The sequence below is a fragment of the Pongo abelii genome, chromosome 18 (assembly GCF_028885655.2).
Source record: "Pongo abelii isolate AG06213 chromosome 18, NHGRI_mPonAbe1-v2.0_pri, whole genome shotgun sequence".
In the NCBI taxonomy this organism is placed as follows: domain Eukaryota; kingdom Metazoa; phylum Chordata; class Mammalia; order Primates; family Hominidae; genus Pongo; species Pongo abelii.
Window position 1 is genome coordinate 73577047 of NC_072003.2, and position 20182 is coordinate 73597228.

At 52.4% G+C, this 20182-nt stretch overlaps 2 protein-coding genes across 4 annotated transcripts in view; both read left to right on the plus strand.

The window, feature by feature from the left end:
- The window catches only part of AARS1 (alanyl-tRNA synthetase 1), a 35244-nt gene extending 17693 nt beyond the window's left edge, over positions 1–17551 (plus strand). For 2 of the 3 annotated variants that reach the window (XM_024233012.3, XM_063717060.1), the window contains exons 7-21: positions 201–346; positions 1563–1671; positions 2133–2283; positions 4274–4398; positions 4834–4978; positions 7401–7579; positions 8792–8905; positions 10772–10978; positions 11756–11940; positions 14112–14220; positions 15207–15320; positions 15890–16009; positions 16140–16226; positions 16559–16672; positions 17030–17551. In XM_024233012.3, coding sequence (XP_024088780.1) covers positions 201–346; positions 1563–1671; positions 2133–2283; positions 4274–4398; positions 4834–4978; positions 7401–7579; positions 8792–8905; positions 10772–10978; positions 11756–11940; positions 14112–14220; positions 15207–15320; positions 15890–16009; positions 16140–16226; positions 16559–16672; positions 17030–17215 — 2091 coding nt within the window. In that variant the 3' untranslated portion in view covers positions 17216–17551. 3 annotated transcript variants of the gene reach the window in all.
- A 149-nt stretch (positions 17552–17700) lies between these two features.
- Positions 17701–19300, plus strand: EXOSC6 (exosome component 6). The gene has a single exon (XM_024233356.3). The coding sequence runs from the start codon at positions 18049–18051 to the stop codon at positions 18865–18867; it is 819 nt and encodes a 272-aa protein (XP_024089124.1). The 5' UTR covers positions 17701–18048; the 3' UTR covers positions 18868–19300.
- Positions 19301–20182: the final 882 nt, after the last annotated feature.

Below are 20182 nucleotides of genomic sequence, written 5' to 3' on the forward strand. Positions count from 1 at the left end.
CCTGAGATAGTGTAATTTTTGAGTGTAGGGGCTGGCTGGAGTCTCTCTACTTCCCCAATGTCACGTTCTTCGGGTTATAGGATCTGGCAAGACCGGCATCCTTTCTGCTAATGCTCCTCAATCCTCTAGGAACCTCCTTGGGCGAGGTAGCGCCAGAAAGTCTGCTTCCTAAAGGGCTACCTCGTGACTCTTATCTATAGGGCACAGGTGCCCGACCGTACACTGGGAAAGTTGGTGCTGAGGATGCCGATGGGATTGACATGGCCTACCGGGTGCTAGCTGACCACGCTCGGACCATCACTGTGGCACTGGCTGACGGTGGCCGGCCTGACAACACAGGCCGCGGGTAAGTATGCTGCACACTGGGTGGTGTTTGGACCGGCACCACGTGTGCTATGTATGACTTTTTATGAAACGTTTCTTTGTGTGTGAGATTGAGTGTTGCTGTGTCACCCAGGCTGGAATACAATGGCGTGATCTCGCCTCACTGCAACCTCTGCCTCCTGGGTTCAAGTGATTCTGCCTCAGTCTCCCAAGTAGCTAGGATTACAGGTGCACACCACCATGCCTGGCTAATTTTTGTATTTTTAGTAGAGATGGTTTTTTTTTTTTTTTTTTTTTTTGAGGCAGAGTTTCACTTTTGTTGCCCGGGCTAGAGTGCAATGGCGCGATCTCGGCTCACCGCAACCTCCACCTCCTGGGTTCAAGTGATTCTTTTTCCTCAGCCTCCCAAATAAATGGGGTTACAGGCATGAGCCACCATGCCTAATTTTGTATTTTTAGTAAAGATGGGGTTTCTCCATGTTGGTCAGGCTGGTCTCAAACTCCCAACCTCAGGTGATCCACCCGCCTCGGCTTCCCAAAGTGCTGGGATTACAGGCGTGAGCCACTGTGCCCGGCCAGAGATGGGATTTTGCCATGTTGGCTAGGCTGTTCTCGAACTCCTGACCTCAGATGATCCACGCGCCACGGCCTCCCAAAGTGGTGGGATTACAGGTGTGAGCCACCATGCCCGGCCTCTTTATGAAACTTAAAGCCATCTTTTGTTATTGTTTCCTTGTCTTGGGCAGGTGGAAGAATCCCCCACCCCTTTTTTAAGGGATGAAGGGAGTTTCAGCTAGTGTCACAGAGTTGCCACTTTATTAAATCTGTGCTGCTGAGTACAGATGATAAGGATTGTATTTAAAGTTGCCTGATAGGAGATTGGCAGGGGCAGGATGGGGGTAGGTATTGACCAGCCCTGGGAAGCTCTGTTATTGACAGGCAGGACCTGGGATCACAGGCATCAAGTACACATCTGGTTATCCGTCATGTCTCCCTCTATGGGTAACTGAATGTGAAAGGAAAACAAACCAGCGTTTACCCTAGGCAAGCCTTGACGGGTATTTGTGTGTATGTTACTGAGTTTTATGCTAAAATTAATGACCTTGGGGAATGCAAAAGCAGCAGGCTTAGGATAAAAGAAAGTTCCTGAAAGAGGTGTTGCTTTGGGTAGGATTCCAAGGGACTCACAACAAAACCCTCAGCTGGGAATGTTGGGGACTAGTTTCTGCCTCTTACAGATATGTGTTGAGACGGATTCTCCGCCGAGCTGTCCGATACGCCCATGAAAAGCTCAATGCCAGCAGGGGCTTCTTTGCTACGTTAGTGGATGTTGTCGTCCAGTCCCTGGTAGGTTTATTTCTCTGCTTACCCTTCTGTGCTAAAGCAGTCCGTTAAGAGGGATGGAGTGGGAGAGGGCATACTGTTAAGCAGCTTTTTGTTGCTGTCTTTTGAGACGGAGTCTCACTCTGTCACCCAGGCTGGAGTGCAATAGAGTGATCTCGGCTCACTGCAACCTCTGTCTCCTGGGTTCAAGCGATTCTCCTGTCTCAGCCTCCTGAAGAGCTAGGATTACAGGTGCGCACCGCCACGCCTGGCTAATTTTTTCTATTTTAGTGGAGACAGGGTTTCACCGTGTTGCCCAGGCTGGTCTTGAACTCCTGAGCTCAGGCAGTCCACCTGCCTTGGCTTCCCAAAGTGGTAGGATTAGAGGCGTGAGCCACTGCACCCAGCTAAGGAGCTTTTTTAAGACGGGGCAGGGAATAGTCTCTGGCTTCATCCAGCCCCTCATCTTGCTTCCCCTTTGTCAGGGAGATGCATTTCCTGAGCTGAAGAAGGACCCAGACATGGTGAAGGACATCATTAATGAAGAAGAGGTGCAGTTTCTCAAGACTCTCAGCAGAGGGCGTCGCATCCTGGACAGGAAAATTCAGAGCCTGGGAGACAGCAAGACCATTCCTGGTAGGTACCAGTTTTTGCCCTTCTCCATCCTGGCCGTTTGATCTTTCTGGGAAAGACAAGCCGTTTCTGACAGACTGACTGTGGGCTCCCATGTCTCTGAGGCTGAACATAGCTTGATTGAACTGCTTTTGGTGCAAACTGGAATTTATAGTAAAATGGTAAAAGTAATGCATCATTGTGGCCAAAGTATTCAAACGATACAGAATACAAAAGTGTTCAGAAAATGAAAATCCTCTTTTCCAGACTCATTTCTCAGAGGGAACAACTCTTAATGGTTTGGTGTATAACTCTTCAGGATTCTTCTCTGTTTGCATGCAAATACATGTAGGTATTTGTGTGTGTGTATTTTTCAAGCAAAAGTGGGAATATTTGGTATATACTGTTTTGCAATTTGGGGAAAATTAATTCCAAAGATTTTTTCCCCCTCTTTATTGAAGTATAATGAACAAGGGAAAAGCTTGATGAATTTTCACAAATTGAACACACTTATGTTCAGATCAAGAAATAGATTTGTCAGCTGGGTGTGGTGGCTCACACCTGTAATCCTAGCACTTTGGGAGGCCGAGGCGGGCGGATCACGAGGTCATGAGTTCAAGACCAGCCTGCCCAACATGGCAAAACCCCGTCTCTACTAAAAATACAAAAAATTAGCTGGGCGTGGTGGCATGCGCCTGTAATCCCAGCTACTTGGGAGGCTGAGACAGGAGAATTGTTTGAACCGGGGAGGCGGAGGTTGCAGTGAGCCAAAATCATGCCACTGCACTCCACCCTGGGCAACAAGAGCGAAACACCATCTCAAAAAAAAGAAAAAGAAAAAGAAATAGATTTGTAAGGCCAGGCACAGTGGCTCACGCCTGTAATCTCAGCACTTTGGGAGGCTGAGGCGAGCAGATCACCTGAGGTCAGGAATTTGAGATCAGCCTGGCCAACATGGTAAAACCCCGTCTCTACTAAAAATACAAAAATTAGCCATGCGTGATGGCGGACACCCACAATCCCAGCTACTCGGGAGGCTGAAGCAGGAGAATCACTTGAATCCTGGAGGTGGAGAGTGCAATGAGCCGAGATCACACCACTGCACTCCAGCCTGGGCAACAGAGCGAGACTCTCAAAAAAAAAGAAATAGAAAATTGTCCAGGTGAGTTTTTGTTTTTGTGTTTGAGACGGAGTCTTGCTCTGTTGCCCAGGCTGGAGTGCAGTGGTGTGATCTCAGCTCACTGCAAGCTCCGCCTCCCAGGGTCACGCCATTCTCCTGCCTCAGCCTCCCCAGTAGCTGGGACTACAGGTGCCCGCCACCATGCCTGGCAAATTTTTTTTTTTTTTTTTTTGAGACGGAGTCTCGCTCTGTCGCCCAGGCTGGAGTGCAGTGGCTCAATCTCGGCTCGCTGCAAGCTCCGCCTCCCGGGTTCACACCATTCTCCTGCCTCAGCCTCGCGAGTAGCTGGGACTACAGGTGCCTGCCACCACGCCCGGCTAATTTTTTTGTATTTTTATTAGAGACAGGGTTTCACCGTGTTGGCCAAGATGGTCTCGATCTCCTGACCTCATGATCTGCCCGCTTCGGCTTCCCAAAGTGCTGGGATTACAGGCGTGAACCACCGCGCCTGGCCAAATTTTTTGTATTTTTACTAGAGACGGGATTTCACCATGTTAGTCAGGATGGTCTCAATCTCCTGACCTCATGATCCACCCGCCTCGGCCTCTCAAAGTGCTGGGATTACAGGCATGAGCCATCGTGCCCAGCTCAGGTGAGGTTTAAAAAAACAAAAAACAAACAAACAAAAAAAACAGAATCGTATCAGGACATCCATTGTGCTTCCCCCAGGTTAACTGAAAAAGATGTGCTGGATTTTCTGATGGGCACACAGGGCCGATACGGACTGGCCTTGTCTCTTTAATTCCTTCTGCCAATCCCAGCATCCTTTTGGAGGGCTTGGCATGGAAAAGGGGCTGTCTGTGTTTTTTGACACACCTCCTTTGTGCTGTGTAGGAGACACTGCTTGGCTCCTCTATGACACCTATGGGTTTCCAGTGGATCTGACTGGACTGATTGCTGAAGAGAAGGGCCTGGTGGTAGACATGGATGGCTTTGAAGAGGAGAGGAAACTGGCCCAGGTAAAGAACTTGGAGAGTGAGCAGGAAACCCAACACCTTCCAACCCAGCACCACTTGGCTGCAGACTGAGCATGAGTTTCCTTCCGTTAAAGTCTTTGAAGTGCTTTTTCCCCTAGACCAGTGGTTCTCAAGTGGGGGCGAGTCTGCCTTCCAGGGGGCAATTGGCGATAATGTCTGAAGACATTTTTGATTTTCACAACCAGGGGCAGATCCTGCTGTCATGTACTTGGTAGAGGCCAGGGTGCCCCTCAGCATCCCACACTGCAAGAGAAGCTTCCACAACAGAGAATGATCTGGCCCCAAATGTCAGTAGTGCCAGGATTGAAAAGCCCTGTTCTGGCAGTTTATGCTGGGCATAGTTTAGCAAGTTCCAGTCCTTTCGAGTCCCTTTTCTCCTACTTTACGGTAACTTATGCTTGTTTCTCTTGCTGACAGCTGAAATCACAGGGCAAGGGAGCCGGTGGGGAAGACCTCATTATGCTGGACATTTACGCTATTGAAGAGCTCCGGGCACGGGATCTGGAGGTCACAGATGATTCCCCAAAGTACAATTACCATTTGGACTCCAGTGGTAGCTACGGTATGTTGCTGTGCTCCTTCCACATCTGGGCATTCTGCCCCGTATCTGGGGGGTATTTGAAAGATTGTTTCTCAAGATTAGCTATCCAGCAGACTGCTGACAGCCTCTCCTGGAGTGCCGCAGTCACGCTATACACTTTTATACACATAGGCACCCTTGGCTGGAGGTTTTCTTAACTCTATTTTGAAATAATTATCGTCACCGGAAGTTGTAAAAAAAAAAAAAAAAAATTTGTAGGAAGGGTCTCACACCCTTTTATCCAGTTTCCCCTAGTTGTAACATCATGCAGGAAACTGGGCAATTGACATTGATACAATCCACAGTGACTATCAGAATGCTATTAGGGGCCTGGCACTGTGGCTCACACTTGTAATCCCAACACTTTGGGAGGCCGGGGCAGGTGGATCACCTAAGGTCGGGAGTTTGAGACCAGCCTGACCAATATGATGAAACCCCATCTCTACTAAAAATACGGAAATTAGCCGGGCGTGGTGGTGCGCCCCTGTAATCCCAGCTACTCCGGAGGCCGAGGCAGGAGAATCGCCTGAACCTGGGAGGCAGAGGTTGCAGTGAGCCAAGATCATGCCATTACACTCCAGCCTGGACAACAAGAGTGAAACTCTGTCTCGGGAAAAAAAAAAAAAAAAAAAAAAAGAATGCTATTAGGATGCTATTATCCTAATGCTATTAGAATGCTATTATCCTAATAGCATTCTTTTTTTTTTTTTTTTCTGAGATGGACTCTCGCTCTGTTGCCCAGGCTGGAGTGCAATAGTGCAATCTCAGCTCACTGCAACCTCCACCTCCTGGGTTCAAGTGATTCTCCGGCCTCAGCCTCCCGAGTAGCTGGGATTACAGGTACACGCCGCCACACCCAGCTGATTTTTGTGTTTTTAGTAGAGATGGGGTTTCACCATGTTTGCCAGGCAGGTCTCAAACTCCTGACCTCATGATCTGCCTGCCTCGGTCTCCCAAAGTGCTGGGATTACAGGCGTAAGCCACCTTGCCCGACCGGATAATAGTATTCTAAAGTTAAGAAACAAAGCCAGCGCAATGACTCATGCCTGTAATCCCAGCACTTTGGGATGCCAGGGTGGGCTGATCACTTGAGCTCCGGTGTTTGAGACCAGTCTGGGCAACATGGCAAAACCCTGTCTCTACCAAAAATACAAAAATTAGCCAGGTGTGGTGGCGCACGCCTGTAGTCCCAGCTACTTGTGGGGCTGAGGCAGGAGGATCACTTGAGCCTGGGAGATTGAGGCTGCAGTCAGCCATATTTGTGCCACTGCACTCCAGCCTGGGCTACAGAATAACACCCTGCCTCAAAAAAAACGTAACAATAAATTGGCAATACATGTTTTTGCTGCTTTTTTGCCCTGGTAGAGAACAATCTTTTTTTTTTTTTTTTGAGATGGAGTCTCGCTCTGTCACCCAGGCTGGAGTGCAGTGGCGCAATCTCGGCTGACTGCAACTTCTGCCTCCCAGCTTCAAGCGATTCTCCTGCCTCAGCCTCCCAATTAGTTGGGATTACAGGCATGTGCTACCACACCTGGCTAATTTTTGTATTGTAGTAGACACGGGGTTTCACCGTGTTGGCCAGGCTGGTCTCAAACTCCTGAGCTCAGGTTATCCGCCCGTCTCGGCTTCCCAAAGTTCCAGGATGACAGGTGTGAGCCACCGTGCCTGGCTGAGAACAATCTTATACGTATATCTATTCAAGCAAGCCTACAAAATGAGTACATTCTTTGTGAGTTGACCTTGGACTAGGGAATTTATTACTGCTCTTAAAGATTTACTAATCTGATGCACCAAGTTTCTGCTCAGTAGCTCAGAGTTAGGGTAACCCATTGTCCCAGTTTTAACACTGAAGCCTGCATCCCAGGAAACCCCTCAGCCCTAAAAATTGGGACAGTTGGTCACCCGACAGAGTGTTGCATTCTTTGTTGGAAAGCCAGCATGCAAAGCCCTTCCTTTTTTTTTTTGAGACAGTCTTGCTTTGTTGCCCAGGCTGGAGTACAGTGGCGCGGTCTAGGCTCACTGCAAGCTCCGCCTCCCGGGTTCATGCCATTCTCCTGCCTCAGCCTCCTGAGGAGCTGGGACTACAGGTGCCCGCCACCATGCCCGGCTAGTGTTTTGTATTTTTGGTAGAGACGGGGTTTCAGCGTGTTAGCCAGGATGGTCTCGATCTCCTGACCTCATGATCCGCCTGCCTCGGCCTCCCAAAGTGCTGGGATTACAGGGGGAGCCACCGCGCCTGGCCGCGAAGCTCTTTCATAGAGTCTAATGAGTTTGCTTCCAAAATACAATTGGACAATTAGGAGCTAAGAAGAGTTTGAGAAAGAGAATCCAGCAAAAGTCAGCTAAGAAGGCATGAAAAGGTCATTGACGCACTGTCCCCTTTGTATGCATTTCCCTTGAGCAGTATTTGAGAACACAGTGGCTACGGTGATGGCTCTGCGCAGGGAGAAGATGTTCGTGGAAGAGGTATCCACAGGCCAGGAGTGTGGAGTGGTGCTGGACAAGACCTGTTTCTATGCCGAGCAAGGAGGGCAGATCTATGACGAAGGCTACCTAGTGAAGGTGGATGACAGCAGTGAGGATGTGAGCCAACAGTTCTTCTTTCTTGTTAGCCGAGGAGGGCCAGGCGTGGAGCCGGGGAGCTGTTTTTGCCCCACAGTGCTCCAGGCCTTGGGAGCAGACCTGACACACCTTTGGGTTGGGTTCCATGGTATTTCTGAAGCGAGGGAGCTGCTGTTTGTACCTGTTGCTTTCCTGGCCATCGAGTACCCTCGTAGGAGTATTTTTGCAGCCAGGGTACAAGTTTCCTACAAGCTTTGCACATTAAAGAGGAGAGGCAGCTCTCTGAAGGGGAGATGTCCTTGTAGAAGACTCAGCCTCGAGCTCTGCCGCTGCTGAATGAGTTACTTTGTCTCTCTAGGCTTCAGGTTCCTTACGGAGGCTTTTAAATATTCTAAGATGCGGCTGTGTGCGGTGGCTCATGCCTATAATCCTAGCACTTTGGGAGGCCGAGGCGGGTGGATCACCTGAGGTCAGGAGTTCAAGACCAGCCTGGCCAACATGGTGAAACCCTGTCTCTACTGAAGTACAAAAATTAGCCAGGCATGGTGGTGGATGCCTGTAATCCCAGCTGCGCGGGAAGCTGAGAGGGGAGAATCGCTTGAACCCAGGAGATGGTGGTTGCAGTGAGCCGAGATTGCGCCACTGCACTCCAGCCTGGGTGGCTGAGCAAGACTCTGTCTCAAAAAAAAAAAAAAAAAAAAATCTAAGATGCTCCTTAACATTGGTTGTGTCTGTGTGTGTGCACAAATATATATATATATATATATAAATTTTTTTTTTTTTTTTTTTTTTTTGAGATGGAGTCTCGCTCTGTAGCCCAGGCCGGAGTGCAGTGTCACGATCTTGGCTCACTGCAACCTCTGCCTTCCGAGTTCAAGCGATTCTCCTGCCTCAGCCTCCTGACTAGGTGGAATTATAGGCACTTGCCTTCACGCCTGGCTAATTTTTGTATTTTTTAGTAGAGATGGGATTTCACCATGTTGGCCAAGCTGGTCTCGAACTCCTGGCCTCAGGTGATCTACTCACCTCAGCCTCCCAAAGTGCTGGTATTACAGTCATGAGCCACTGCACTCGGCCTATTTAATTATATTTAATAATATTAATGGAGTATGTGTGTGTGCACAATTTACATATGTAAAGAGAAGTTATATACATGAGTTTATATTGAAAATAGAAGAAAATTTATATATTTTTAAGGATTGATTTATTGGTCTCTTCCTTGACCCCTGTTAGAAAACAGAGTTTACAGTGAAGAATGCTCAGGTCCGAGGAGGGTATGTGCTACACATTGGAACGATCTACGGTGACCTGAAAGTGGGGGATCAGGTCTGGCTGTTTATTGATGAGGTGAGTTGGGTTACTGTGGCCCCCATTGGATCTGGTTAGTAATTATCTTTTCCTCTGGCTTTAAATTGTCCTGTCACTGTTGGGCCGGGTGTGGTGGCTCACACCTGTAATCCCAGCACTTTGGGAGGCCAAGGTGGGCGGATCACAAGGTCAGGAGATCGAGACTATCCTGGCTAACACAGTGAAACCCCGTCTCTACTAAAAATATAAAAAACGAGCTGGGTGTGGTGGTGGGCACCTGTAGTCCCAGCTACTCGAGAGGCTGAGGCAGGAGAATGGCGTGAACCCGGGAGGGGGAGCTTGCAGTGAGCCAAGATGCTGCCACTGCACACCAGCCTGGGCAACAGAGTGAGACTCTGCCTCAAAAAAAAAAAATTGTCCTGTCACTGTTATCACTCCCTAGTGACATTGTAAGTAGACCGCAGGGGTTAATTTAGGTGCTTCTGGTGGATTGTGAGGGATGCAACTAAGAGTTAATCTGTATGTTCCCAAGTCAGTGATTTCACCAGTGATTTCAGTTAAGATCCTGTGGACTTGTTTTCACGGATTGCTTTTCTAATGTCACCTACTTCTTTGGGAGCCAAAGATGCTGAAGAATGAAGAGGTAGGCTCTGGCATGTGACAGAGCTCCAGAGTAAGAGTAGCTTAAAACAGGATAGCAGTGTATGTTCTAAAAAGCTCAAGCTGATATGGAGGCTCTGCCCCACAGTCAGAGGGCCTGGTTTCTCCTCACCTGTCACTCCACCTTCTTTCCTGGGGCATTGCCTTTGATTTCCTGGTTCAGAGGATAGCTATCAGATCCATTGTCTAGGCCAGGGGTTGGCAAACTTTGTGTAAATAACTGGATACTAAATATTTTTGGCTTTGCTGACCACATGTTCCTGGTGATGACTACTCAGCTCTATAGTTGGAGTGTTCAAGCAGCCATTGACCATATGTAAACAAACAGGTGTGGCTGTGTTCCAATAAACCTGTTTATGGCTGGGCACAGTGGCTCATGCCTGTAATCCCAGCACTTTGGGAGGCCAAGGCGAGCAGATCACCTGAGGTCGGGAGTTCGAGACCAGCCTGACCAACATGGAGAAACCCTGTCTCTACTAAAAATACAAAATTAGCTGGGTGTGGTGGTGCATGCCTGTAATCCCAGCTACTCAGGAGGCTGAGGCAGGAGAATCGCTTGAACTCGGGAGGTGGAGGCTGCAGTGAGCCGAGATCACGCCATAGCACTCCAGACTGGGCAACAAGAGCGAAACTCCTTATCAAAAAAAAAACCTGTATAAAAATTTATAAACACATACAGTTGGGGAGGCTGAAGTGGGAGGATTGCTTGAGGCCAAGAGTTTGAGACCAGCCTGGGCAACAACATGAGACCCTATCTCTACAAAAAAAAAAAAAAAAAAAAATTAGTTGGGGGTAGTGGTGTGTGCCGGTAGTCCCAGCTACTTGGGAGGCTGAGGCAAGAGGATCACTTGAGCCCAGGAGTTTGAGGTGGCACTGAGCTATGATTGCGCCGCTGCACTCCATCCTGGGTGACAGAGCAAGACCCTGTCTCTAAAAACGAAAAGACAGATGACAGGCTAGATTTAGCCATCGGCCATCGTTTGGCAATTCCTGTTCTAGGCGGTGGAAAAGAAATGGGAGGACCTGCCCCATCCCTTTAATGGTAGACGTCACTTCTGCTCAAAACCTATTGACCCGAACTTAGTCACATGGACACACTTAGCCATAGGGAAGCTGGGAAATGTAACCTTTATTCTGCACAGCCATATTTCCAACTAAAAATTGTAGCACTTGGGTGAGCAGATAACCAGGAGATAACTAGCAGTCTATTACAGACCTCTCCATGAGCCCCTCTGCCCTTTCCAGCCCCGACGACGACCCATCATGAGCAACCACACAGCTACACACATACTGAACTTCGCCCTGCGCTCAGTGCTTGGGGAAGCTGACCAGAAAGGCTCATTGGTTGCTCCTGACCGCCTCAGATTTGACTTTACTGCCAAGGGAGCCATGTCCACCCAACAGATCAAGAAGGCTGAAGAGATTGCTAATGAGATGATTGAGGCAGCCAAGGTAGGATGGGCAATGGCTGAATGCCCCCGCTCCCCGCACCGTCACTGTCTGTCCACAGTCTTAGCAGTGCGGTGCTCTCACTCTGTTGTACCAGATTCGTCCTGCATGTAGATTTGCTTAAAGCAGGCTGGGCGCGGTGGCTAACGCCTGTAATCCCAGCACTTTGGGAGGCCGAGGTGGGCGGATCACGAGGTCAGGAGATTGAGACCATCCTGGCTAACACGGTGAAACCCTGTCTCTACTAAAAATACAAAAAATTAGCCAGATGTGGTGGCGGGCACCTGTAGTCCCAGCTACTCAGGAGGCTGAGGCAGGAGAATGGCATGAACCCAGGAGGTGGAGCTTGCAGTGAGCCGAGATTGCGCCACTGCACTCTAGCCTGGGAAACAGAGCGAGATTCCATCTCAAAAAAAAAAAAAAAAAAAATTTGCTTAAAGCAGTGATTCTCCATCTGTGCTTTTGTAGGGGGCAGTGGTGGTGGTTGGTGGAGGGGAGAGGGAGAGGCATTTGTCCCACCCCCACCTTAGGAGAACCAGAGCTGTTCTAGTTAAGTCTGTTCACATGAGATTTGGTCCACAGTTTAACAAAATAGTTGGAAATTCCCATATTGATGCCCTTGACTTTGCACGTGGTGTGTGATTCAGGAAGCTCATGGCAGGTGCCAGGTCAAGCCAGGTTGGAACCTGAGTCCTGCCTGCGGGACCATGCTTTCCTGCCTCATCATACCGTACCTCCAGGGATGTCTTCCAGCTCTTTTCTGTCTTCTTTGTCTGGCAGCCCGTCTATACTCAGGATTGCTCCCTGGCGGCAGCGAAAGCCATCCAGGGCCTACGGGCTGTGTTTGATGAGACCTATCCTGACCCTGTGCGAGTCGTCTCCATTGGGGTCCCGGTGTCCGAGTTGCTGGATGACCCCTCTGGACCTGCTGGCTCCCTGACTTCTGTTGAGTTCTGTGGGGGAACGTGAGTACTGCAGAGGGGCAGAGTAGACGGGTCATGTGCCTTCATCCTCTGAGGATGTAGGTCTTAGGCTAGACCAACTCTTGTCTTTCTAAGGTTGAAGTGAAGTCCTCAGAAACGCAGTTGCTAAATAGCGTTCCCAAGAATCTCAGCATCCTAGCATGCTCATTAGACCCCTGTAGCTGATGGTAACATTTCCTGATGAAACATTCCCAGGAGGATAAGGAGGAAAGCACTGTATTCACACCACACAGTTGCTTGCTGTTTGCTGGGCTGAAACTAACAAGAAGGCTTGTGTGAATTTGGGATTCAGCAAGGCCTGGAGTGCTCGTTGAGCTCCTGCTGTGGGCCTAGCCCTTCCCATTCCTGGTATCTCACCTAATTTCCTTTTACAGTTTGGGTGGCATCTGGGGAATGTAGTTCCATTGTCTCAGAGCCCCTGAGCAGGCCACATGGTTGACTCAGCTCAGTTTGGCTTGGGATAGCCACTTCTGCCAATTTGGATTCTTCTGTAGCTCTCTGGGCCTTTTTGGGAAGGTCATGGTGGCCTGGAAAGTTCCTGCTTCCAAATGAAGCCTGGTGAAAAGAATTGTGTTTTTTGTTTTTTTGAAGTGGAGTCTTGCTCTGTCCCACAGGGTGGAGTATAGTGGCACAATCTTGGTTCATTGCAACCTCTACCTCCTGGCTTCGATTCTCATGCCTCAGCCTCCCAAGTAGCTGGGACTACAGGCATGTGCCCCCATGCCCAGCCATGAAGAGAACATTCTTTTTTTTTTGAGACGGAGTTTCATTGCCCAGGCTGGAGTGCAATGGCACAATCTTGGCTCACTGTAACCTCCACCTCCAGGGTTCAAGCGAGTCTCCTGCCTCAGCCTCACAAGTAGCTGGGACTACAGGCCCACTAATTTTTTGTATTTTTAGTAGAGATGGGGTTTCACCCTGTTAGCCAGGATGGTCTCCATCTCCTGAACCTCGTGATCCACCCACCTCAGCCTCCCAAAGTGCTGGGATTACAGGTGTGAGCCACCGTGCCTGGCCTAATTTTGTATTTTTAGTAGAGACGGTGTTTCTCTACGTTGGTCAGGCTGGTCTTGAACTCCCGATCTCAGATGACCCACCCGCCTCAGCCTCCCAGAGTGCTGAGATTACGGGTGTGAGCCACCACGCCCGGCCGAAAAGAACATTCTTAATGTCATGGTTGAGACCCTCCAGGGTCTCCTGTAGGCCTCTGGCAGGCAGGGAGCAAGTAGGATGTGCAGAGAGTAGGGTTAGGGGCCTGGGGGATTGAGTTCAAGGCTTTTCTGCCCAGCTGATTTGGGCCTTCAAACGAGTCCCACTCTGCCTGATTACCTGTTTGCTCATACCCTTTAGACTACAGGAAACAGCTTTCAAAAACTTTATACCAAGGGCTGGGTGCATTGCCTCATGCCTTTAATCCCAGCACTTAGGGAGGCTGAGGCAGGCAGATCACTTGAGGTCAGGAGTTCAAGACCAGCCTGTGCAACATGGTGAAAACCTGTCTCTACTAAAAACACAAAAATTAGGAGTGGTGGTGGGCGCCTGTATCCCAGCTACTTGGGAGGCTGAGGCAAGAGACTCATTTGAACCTGGGAGGCAGAGGTTGTGGTAAGCCAAGATCACACTATTGCACTCCAGCCTGGGCAACAGAACAGGACTCTGTCTCAAAACAAAAAAAACTATACTATCTTCAAAGGAGGAGGATGAATTAATGAACATTTGAGGTTCTCTGAACTGAGAAATAAAGCCTGTTTAAGGGGTTGTGGTAAGATTTTAAAAGTAATCCTCCAAAATTGTCACCTAGTGAGCAGAATACAAAAATGGAGCTTAAGTTCCACTACAAGACCAAAACTGTCATGTAGAGCCTAAGGGTAAGACTGTATTGGATATTAAGGACCACAAAGCACTTTCATGTTTACCTCATTTGATTTTCACAGCAACTGTGTGGGGAGAATCATCCTCATTTGAGAACTGAGAATACTCAGGCTCAGCGAGCTGGTGTCCCGCTCGATGTCAGAACACTCTGAAGCCTAGGCTTTCCCTGACTGTCAACCCATTCCTGCTTCTCTTGTCTGCTAGTGTGATCCCCGCCCCCCCCCCCCAGCCAAGGGCTGCCAGGGCCTCTTTCACTATGGACTTTGTGTTCTGCCATTTAGGCACCTGCGGAACTCGAGTCACGCAGGAGCTTTTGTGATCGTGACGGAAGAAGCCATTGCCAAGGGTATCCGGAGGATTGTGGCTGTCACAGGTGCCGAAGCCCAGAAGGTGAGCAGGTCAGGCTGGTTTGTGGCTTATCTTAAGAAGGCAAGAGGAGCCCAGTCTGCGAATCCATAGAGCAAACACTGCTCCACATGGCTGCTGCGGTCAGAGTGAAAGTACAGGCTGGGCCACTCCCCCTGCCCCAGTGTCCTACCCAAGTGGCAGAAGAAACCTGCCACCACACAAGATCTCCTAGCTTTCCTATGTTTAGTCTTTTAAAATATATGTGAATCAGGCCGGGTACAGTGGCTCACGCCTGTAATCCCAGCACTTTGGGAGGCCGAGGCGGGTGGATCACTAGGTCAAGAGTTCGAGACCAGCCTGACCAACATACTGAAACCCCGTCTCTACTAAAAATACAAAAATTAGCTGGGCATAGTGGCACACCTCTGTAATCCCAGCTACTTGGGAGGCTGGGGCAGGAGAATCACTTGAACCTGGGAGGCAGAGGTTGCAGTGAGCCGAGATCGCACCACTGCGTTCCAGCTTCAGCAACAGGGCGAGACTCCGTCTCAAAAAAATATATATATATATGCGAATCTGGCCATCTATCCCCTCCTGTCTCCATGTGGAGGAGGGTAAGACATAGATTCACTGTGGCTTCGGGGCCCCCAGCGCTGATCCATGTACTCCTAGGGGCGTGCTTAGTCTGAGGCCGTGCAGTAGTGGATGGGTGCTCTTTCATGGGAACTGGTGTGTCTGACTTGTGCTAAAGCCCCAGGGGTGGCCACTTCCTGGGGAAGGGGCTCCTAATTCTCAAGCTTGATCAACCCTGAGTCTGAGTTGGGTACAGCCTTTGCCAGTGGGCCTGTGAGCACTGTGCTCCTTGCTGGGGCCTGGGGCTGCCAGCACCTGCTCCCCACAGACACTTTTGGGGTGTTGGGGTATGTTGCTGCAGGGCCTGCCGCCGGGGCTTCCGCAGTTGCTCAGACACAGGATAGTGAGGCTGACTCAGGCCTCCTGCCTGGGGTTGACCCGGTGTCCCCTACCAGGCCCTCAGGAAAGCAGAGAGCTTGAAGAAATCTCTCTCTGTCATGGAAGCCAAAGTGAAGGCCCAGACTGCTCCAAACAAGGATGTGCAGAGGGAGATTGCTGACCTTGGAGAGGTAGGGGCGGCTTCCCTCCCTCCATCCTCAGGGCCTGGTGCATGAGACATGCCCCATCTTCAGGAAATCTTCTGTAGTCAGTCAGGCCCTGGTTCTTGGTGGAATGGGCCTTTGGGCTGACTTCTGCTGTCCTGCAGCCTTGTAGCAGGGACCCCATGGATCCTGTCCTTGGACCCTGGACATTCCCTGCTGCTCCCAGTGCTGCTAGCAGGAGAGCTCTTCCCAAGCATGTATGGGCACTGGGGTGGAGGGATTTGGGGAAGGGGCTAAGGCTGGCCCTTGCTTCCAAGCCTGCCTGCCATTTATTTGCATTTCAAGCTGCCAGGAAGCTTATCACAGCCTGGTAAGGACCGGGCCTGACTTGGGAGCCCAGCTTTCTGCTGCTCCTTTCTGTAGCCCTGCTTGTTTCACCTGCCACAGCTGCTCCTGAAGGGACTGGTCTCAAAGCTTTCCTTGCTTTCCTTTCCAGGACACTATTCAGGGAGGACTTGGGTTCGGGTAGGGTGGGCTGGACCCTGACATCCCAGCAAGTTGTGGCCCAGATTCAGATGGTCATCTATTGGTTCCAGGCCCTGGCCACTGCAGTCATCCCCCAGTGGCAGAAAGACGAATTGCGGGAGACACTGAAATCCCTAAAGAAGGTCATGGATGACCTGGACCGAGCCAGCAAAGCCGATGTCCAGAAACGAGTGAGTCCTGGCAGCACCAGTGGCCGGAGTGTTTCCTAGGCAAAGGCCGGCACAGGCCGGCACGGTCCGGCCAGGGGTTCGGGGCCTGGGCTTTTGGTCTGAGCTGCTCTTCTGGACTTTTTTCTTGCAGGTGTTAGAGAAGACGAAGCAGCTCATCGACAGCAACCCCAACCAGCCCCTTGTCATCCTGGAGATGGAGAGTGGCGCCTCAGCCAAGGCAACCCAGGGGCCAGGGTCCCCTCCCCTAGGGCTCATCAGCCCTCTGGTGGCTGACATGTGGCCTCTGTGGCTCTGAGCCGAGTGCTTGCCCAAGGGCCCACGGTCTGGGATTGAGATTAGGAGGAGCCGCAGCTCCCTGCATGTGGGAGGCATACCTGGGCCAGGGTAGGGGCAGGGCCCAGCACTGGCGTCCTCCCCACAGGCCCTGGGCACAGCACCTGCTCTGGGAAGGGGTAGGGGTGGGTGGCAGGCCTTCTGAGGGCTGCAAATGCTCACATTAGTGAGGGTCCCTGCTCCAGCACCATGGCCTGAGCCAGGTCCTCCCCACAGGCCCTGAATGAAGCCTTGAAGCTCTTCAAGATGCACTCCCCTCAGACGGCTGCCATGCTCTTCACGGTGGACAATGAGGCTGGCAAGATCACGTGCCTGTGTCAAGTCCCCCAGGTCAGCACCACCTCGCACCAGTGGGAAGTGTTAGGTCTTAAGGTTGTTTGCTGAGGCCTGTGTGTGTAGAGCCTGCATTCGAAACAGCCTTTCTGCCCACTGGTTGGTCACCTTTGCCAGTACCCCTTACCCAGGCCTTCTCATTGATGAAGACATCTGGTTGATACCTGGCTTTGCCACTCTGTCCTGTCCTGGCAGTGGCCAGGGCTGCCCCCTGTACCAGCTGTAAAGTCTGTCTCGGCCTCTAGCAGTATCACCCAGGGCAAGGAGTGGGTGATGGCTCCTCCTTTCTTTCCCTCCATTCCTCCCTCAATTCCATCTTCTGTCCTGACTCCCCCTTCCCTTCCTGTCTTCTAGAATGCAGCCAATCGGGGCTTAAAAGCCAGCGAGTGGGTGCAGCAGGTGTCAGGCCTGATGGACGGTAAAGGTGGTGGCAAAGATGTGTCTGCACAGGCCACAGGCAAGAACGTTGGCTGCCTGCAGGAGGCGCTGCAGCTGGCCACTTCCTTCGCCCAGCTGCGCCTCGGGGATGTAAAGAACTGAGTGGGGGAGGAGGAGGCTCCCACTGGATCCATCTGTCCAGCCAGGACCTCTTCATCTGCTACAAGAACATTTGAATCTTGGGACCTTAAAAGAGCCCCTCCTAACCCAGCAGTAACTAGAACACACCTGGGAGCAGTCCTGTGTCTCAGTGCCCCTTAAATTTCTGCCCTGAGCCCTCCACGTCAGTGCCATCGGTCTAGAACCACTACCCCCGCATTACTGTTGATGGTCACGCTCACATCTGTAGATAACGGCTCTCCAGACCTGAGCTTTCCGCGTCAGCAAGTAGAAATCGTTTTTGCTGCAGAGAATAAAAGGACCACGTGCAATACTTAATGCCGCATGATCTCTATCCCTCTTCCCCATAGGGGCTCGCTCTTTTGACAGCCTTTGGCGTCTGTAGAATAAATGCTGTGGCTCTTGCTGCGGTGTTCACCTAGTCCAGCCCCAGAACCCAAAATTTTGGGAATAGCCCCTAGGGTTGCCTCAAACGTCTGTGGAGGTGGAGGCCAAACTGGTGGGTGTGACATGGAGCAGCAAGGCGTTCATAATTCAGTAGATGAGGGGGTGGGGGTAGTGGAAGCAGAGAAGCCTTTCTTGGAGCTGCTTTCCCCCCTCCCTTCCAGCAGGATGGATGGATCCGGCTACCCTGCACAAGTGGGACTGGGGCGTCCGGGACGCCGGCCGTTCTCCCTCCGGGCCCCTAGGGGCGCTGTAGCACCGCCCGCTGCTCTCCCGACAGCCCATGCGCAGCCACGCGTCTTTAAGCGACGGAAGAACCAGTGGGTGCGGCAGGGCGTTGGGCAGAAGAGGTTCGCACGCCAGGAGCCGCCATGCCTGGGGACCACCGCCGCATCCGCGGCCCTGAAGAATCGCAGCCGCCGCAGCTGTACGCGGCCGATGAGGAGGAGGCGCCCGGCGCCCGCGACCCAACGCGGCTACGACCCGTGTACGCGCGCGCCGGGCTGCTGAGCCAGGCCAAGGGCTCGGCCTACCTGGAGGCGGGAGGCACCAAGGTGCTCTGTGCCGTGTCGGGCCCGCGACAAGCCGAGGGCGGCGAGCGCGGCGGCGGCCCGGCCGGAGCAGGCGGCGAGGCCCCGGCCGCGCTGCGCGGTCGCCTGCTCTGCGACTTCCGCCGCGCGCCCTTCGCGGGCCGCCGGCGCCGCGCTCCCCCGGGCGGGTGCGAGGAGCGTGAGCTGGCGCTGGCGCTGCAAGAGGCGCTGGAGCCGGCTGTGCGCCTGGGCCGCTACCCGCGCGCGCAGCTCGAGGTGTCGGCGCTGCTGCTGGAGGACGGTGGCTCGGCCCTGGCCGCCGCGCTCACCGCCGCCGCGCTCGCCCTGGCCGACGCGGGCGTGGAGATGTACGACCTGGTGGTGGGCTGCGGCCTCAGCCTGGCGCCGGGGCCCGCGCCCACCTGGCTGCTAGACCCCACGCGGCTCGAGGAAGAGCGCGCCGCCGCCGGCCTCACCGTGGCGCTCATGCCGGTGCTGAATCAGGTGGCCGGGCTGTTGGGCAGCGGCGAGGGCGGCCTGACCGAGAGCTGGGCGGAGGCCGTACGCCTGGGCCTCGAGGGCTGCCAGCGCCTCTACCCCGTGCTACAGCAGAGCCTGGTGCGGGCCGCCCGCCGCAGGGGCGCCGCCGCCCAGCCCTGAACCAGAAGCCTGAGCAACTACGGACGCAAGCCGAGGACCGTGCTGCCACCGTCCACGAAAGACCCGCGCCATCGGCCTCCAGTCTGCGTCGAGATAAGCAGCCGGAGCCCCGGAGAGCACCTGGGGAGGCTCGAGCAGAGCCAAGGCGCCGGACAGCTGTGGTGGTGGAATGGCTTTTTACAAACCTCATTAAGGAACTTGAGCCGGCCCTCATCTGCGACCCAGTTGAGGAAACCTGTGAGCGCATCCTGACTCCCAAGTTGGAAACGACTTAGCTGGACTTACCTGGAAGCTGGTACCTGGAGCTACTGTCATTCAGGCCAGCCAGTGACTCCCTCCGATATAACTGGGCGACTTTTGAGAAGATGGACAAGAGGGCTGTACCTTCTCACTGTGTCTGAGCCAACAGACAGACCCTTTTATATCTGAAAAACGTCTTCTGGTGTGGTTTTTCTTGGTCCAGGATTTAAAAGAGCAAGGCAGGCTCCTTTTTCTTGCATCCGAGGTGTCAAGGGGTCGCGACGGCGCTGCCTTAAATGGGTTCTGTTCCTTAGGCCAACGTGAACAGGAGAGACGGGCTGAAAAAGAGCTGCAGAGCTTGAGGGAAGCGCTGTGATTTGGAAAAGCAGCTGCCCCCACACGAACCAGAGTCAGGGCAACTGCTGAGATGCAACAAGAGGAGGGAGAGTTGGCCGGGTGCGGTGGCTCACGCCTGTAATCCCAGCACTTTGGGAGGCCAAGGCGGGCGGATCACCTGAGGTCGGAAGTTCGAGACCAGCCTGACCAACATGGAGAAACCCCGTCTCTACTAAAAATACAAAATTTTTGTATTTTTACAAAATACAAAAGGCGAGGTGGCACACACCTGTAATACTAGCTACTCGGGAGGCTGAGGGAGGAGAATCGCTTGAACCCGGGAGGTGGAGGTTGCGGTGAGCGGAGATCGCGCCATTGCACTCCAGCCTGGGCAACAAGAGCAAGACCCCGTCTCAGGGGAAGGAAAAAAAAAAAAAGTATGGCCCCAGAAGGGCACTGAGTGCACCTCAGGCCCCAACCTGGTTTGGTGCGGGGCAAGACCCAGCTCAGGGCTGGGTAGCTGTAAAGGGTTTTGCTCACGGTAGAAGCAAGATCTGTCCTTGGCCATGTGCAGAGTGGCACAACCCGAGCTTCCACTGTGGGTGAGAAGTGGGGTCCCTGGCCATCTTCATCACGTGGTGCCCTGGTCCTACAAGGAAGACCCTGAGCAGCACCGTAGAGGGCAGGTGCACTGCCAGGAAAGCCAGGTACAGCCTGCCTGACCCACCACGAGGGTGGG

Excerpts from the sequence above, each read along its gene's own strand:
- EXOSC6 (XM_024233356.3), top strand. The coding sequence starts at position 18,049 with ATGCCTGGGGACCACCGCCGCATCCGCGGCCCTGAAGAATCGCAGCCG.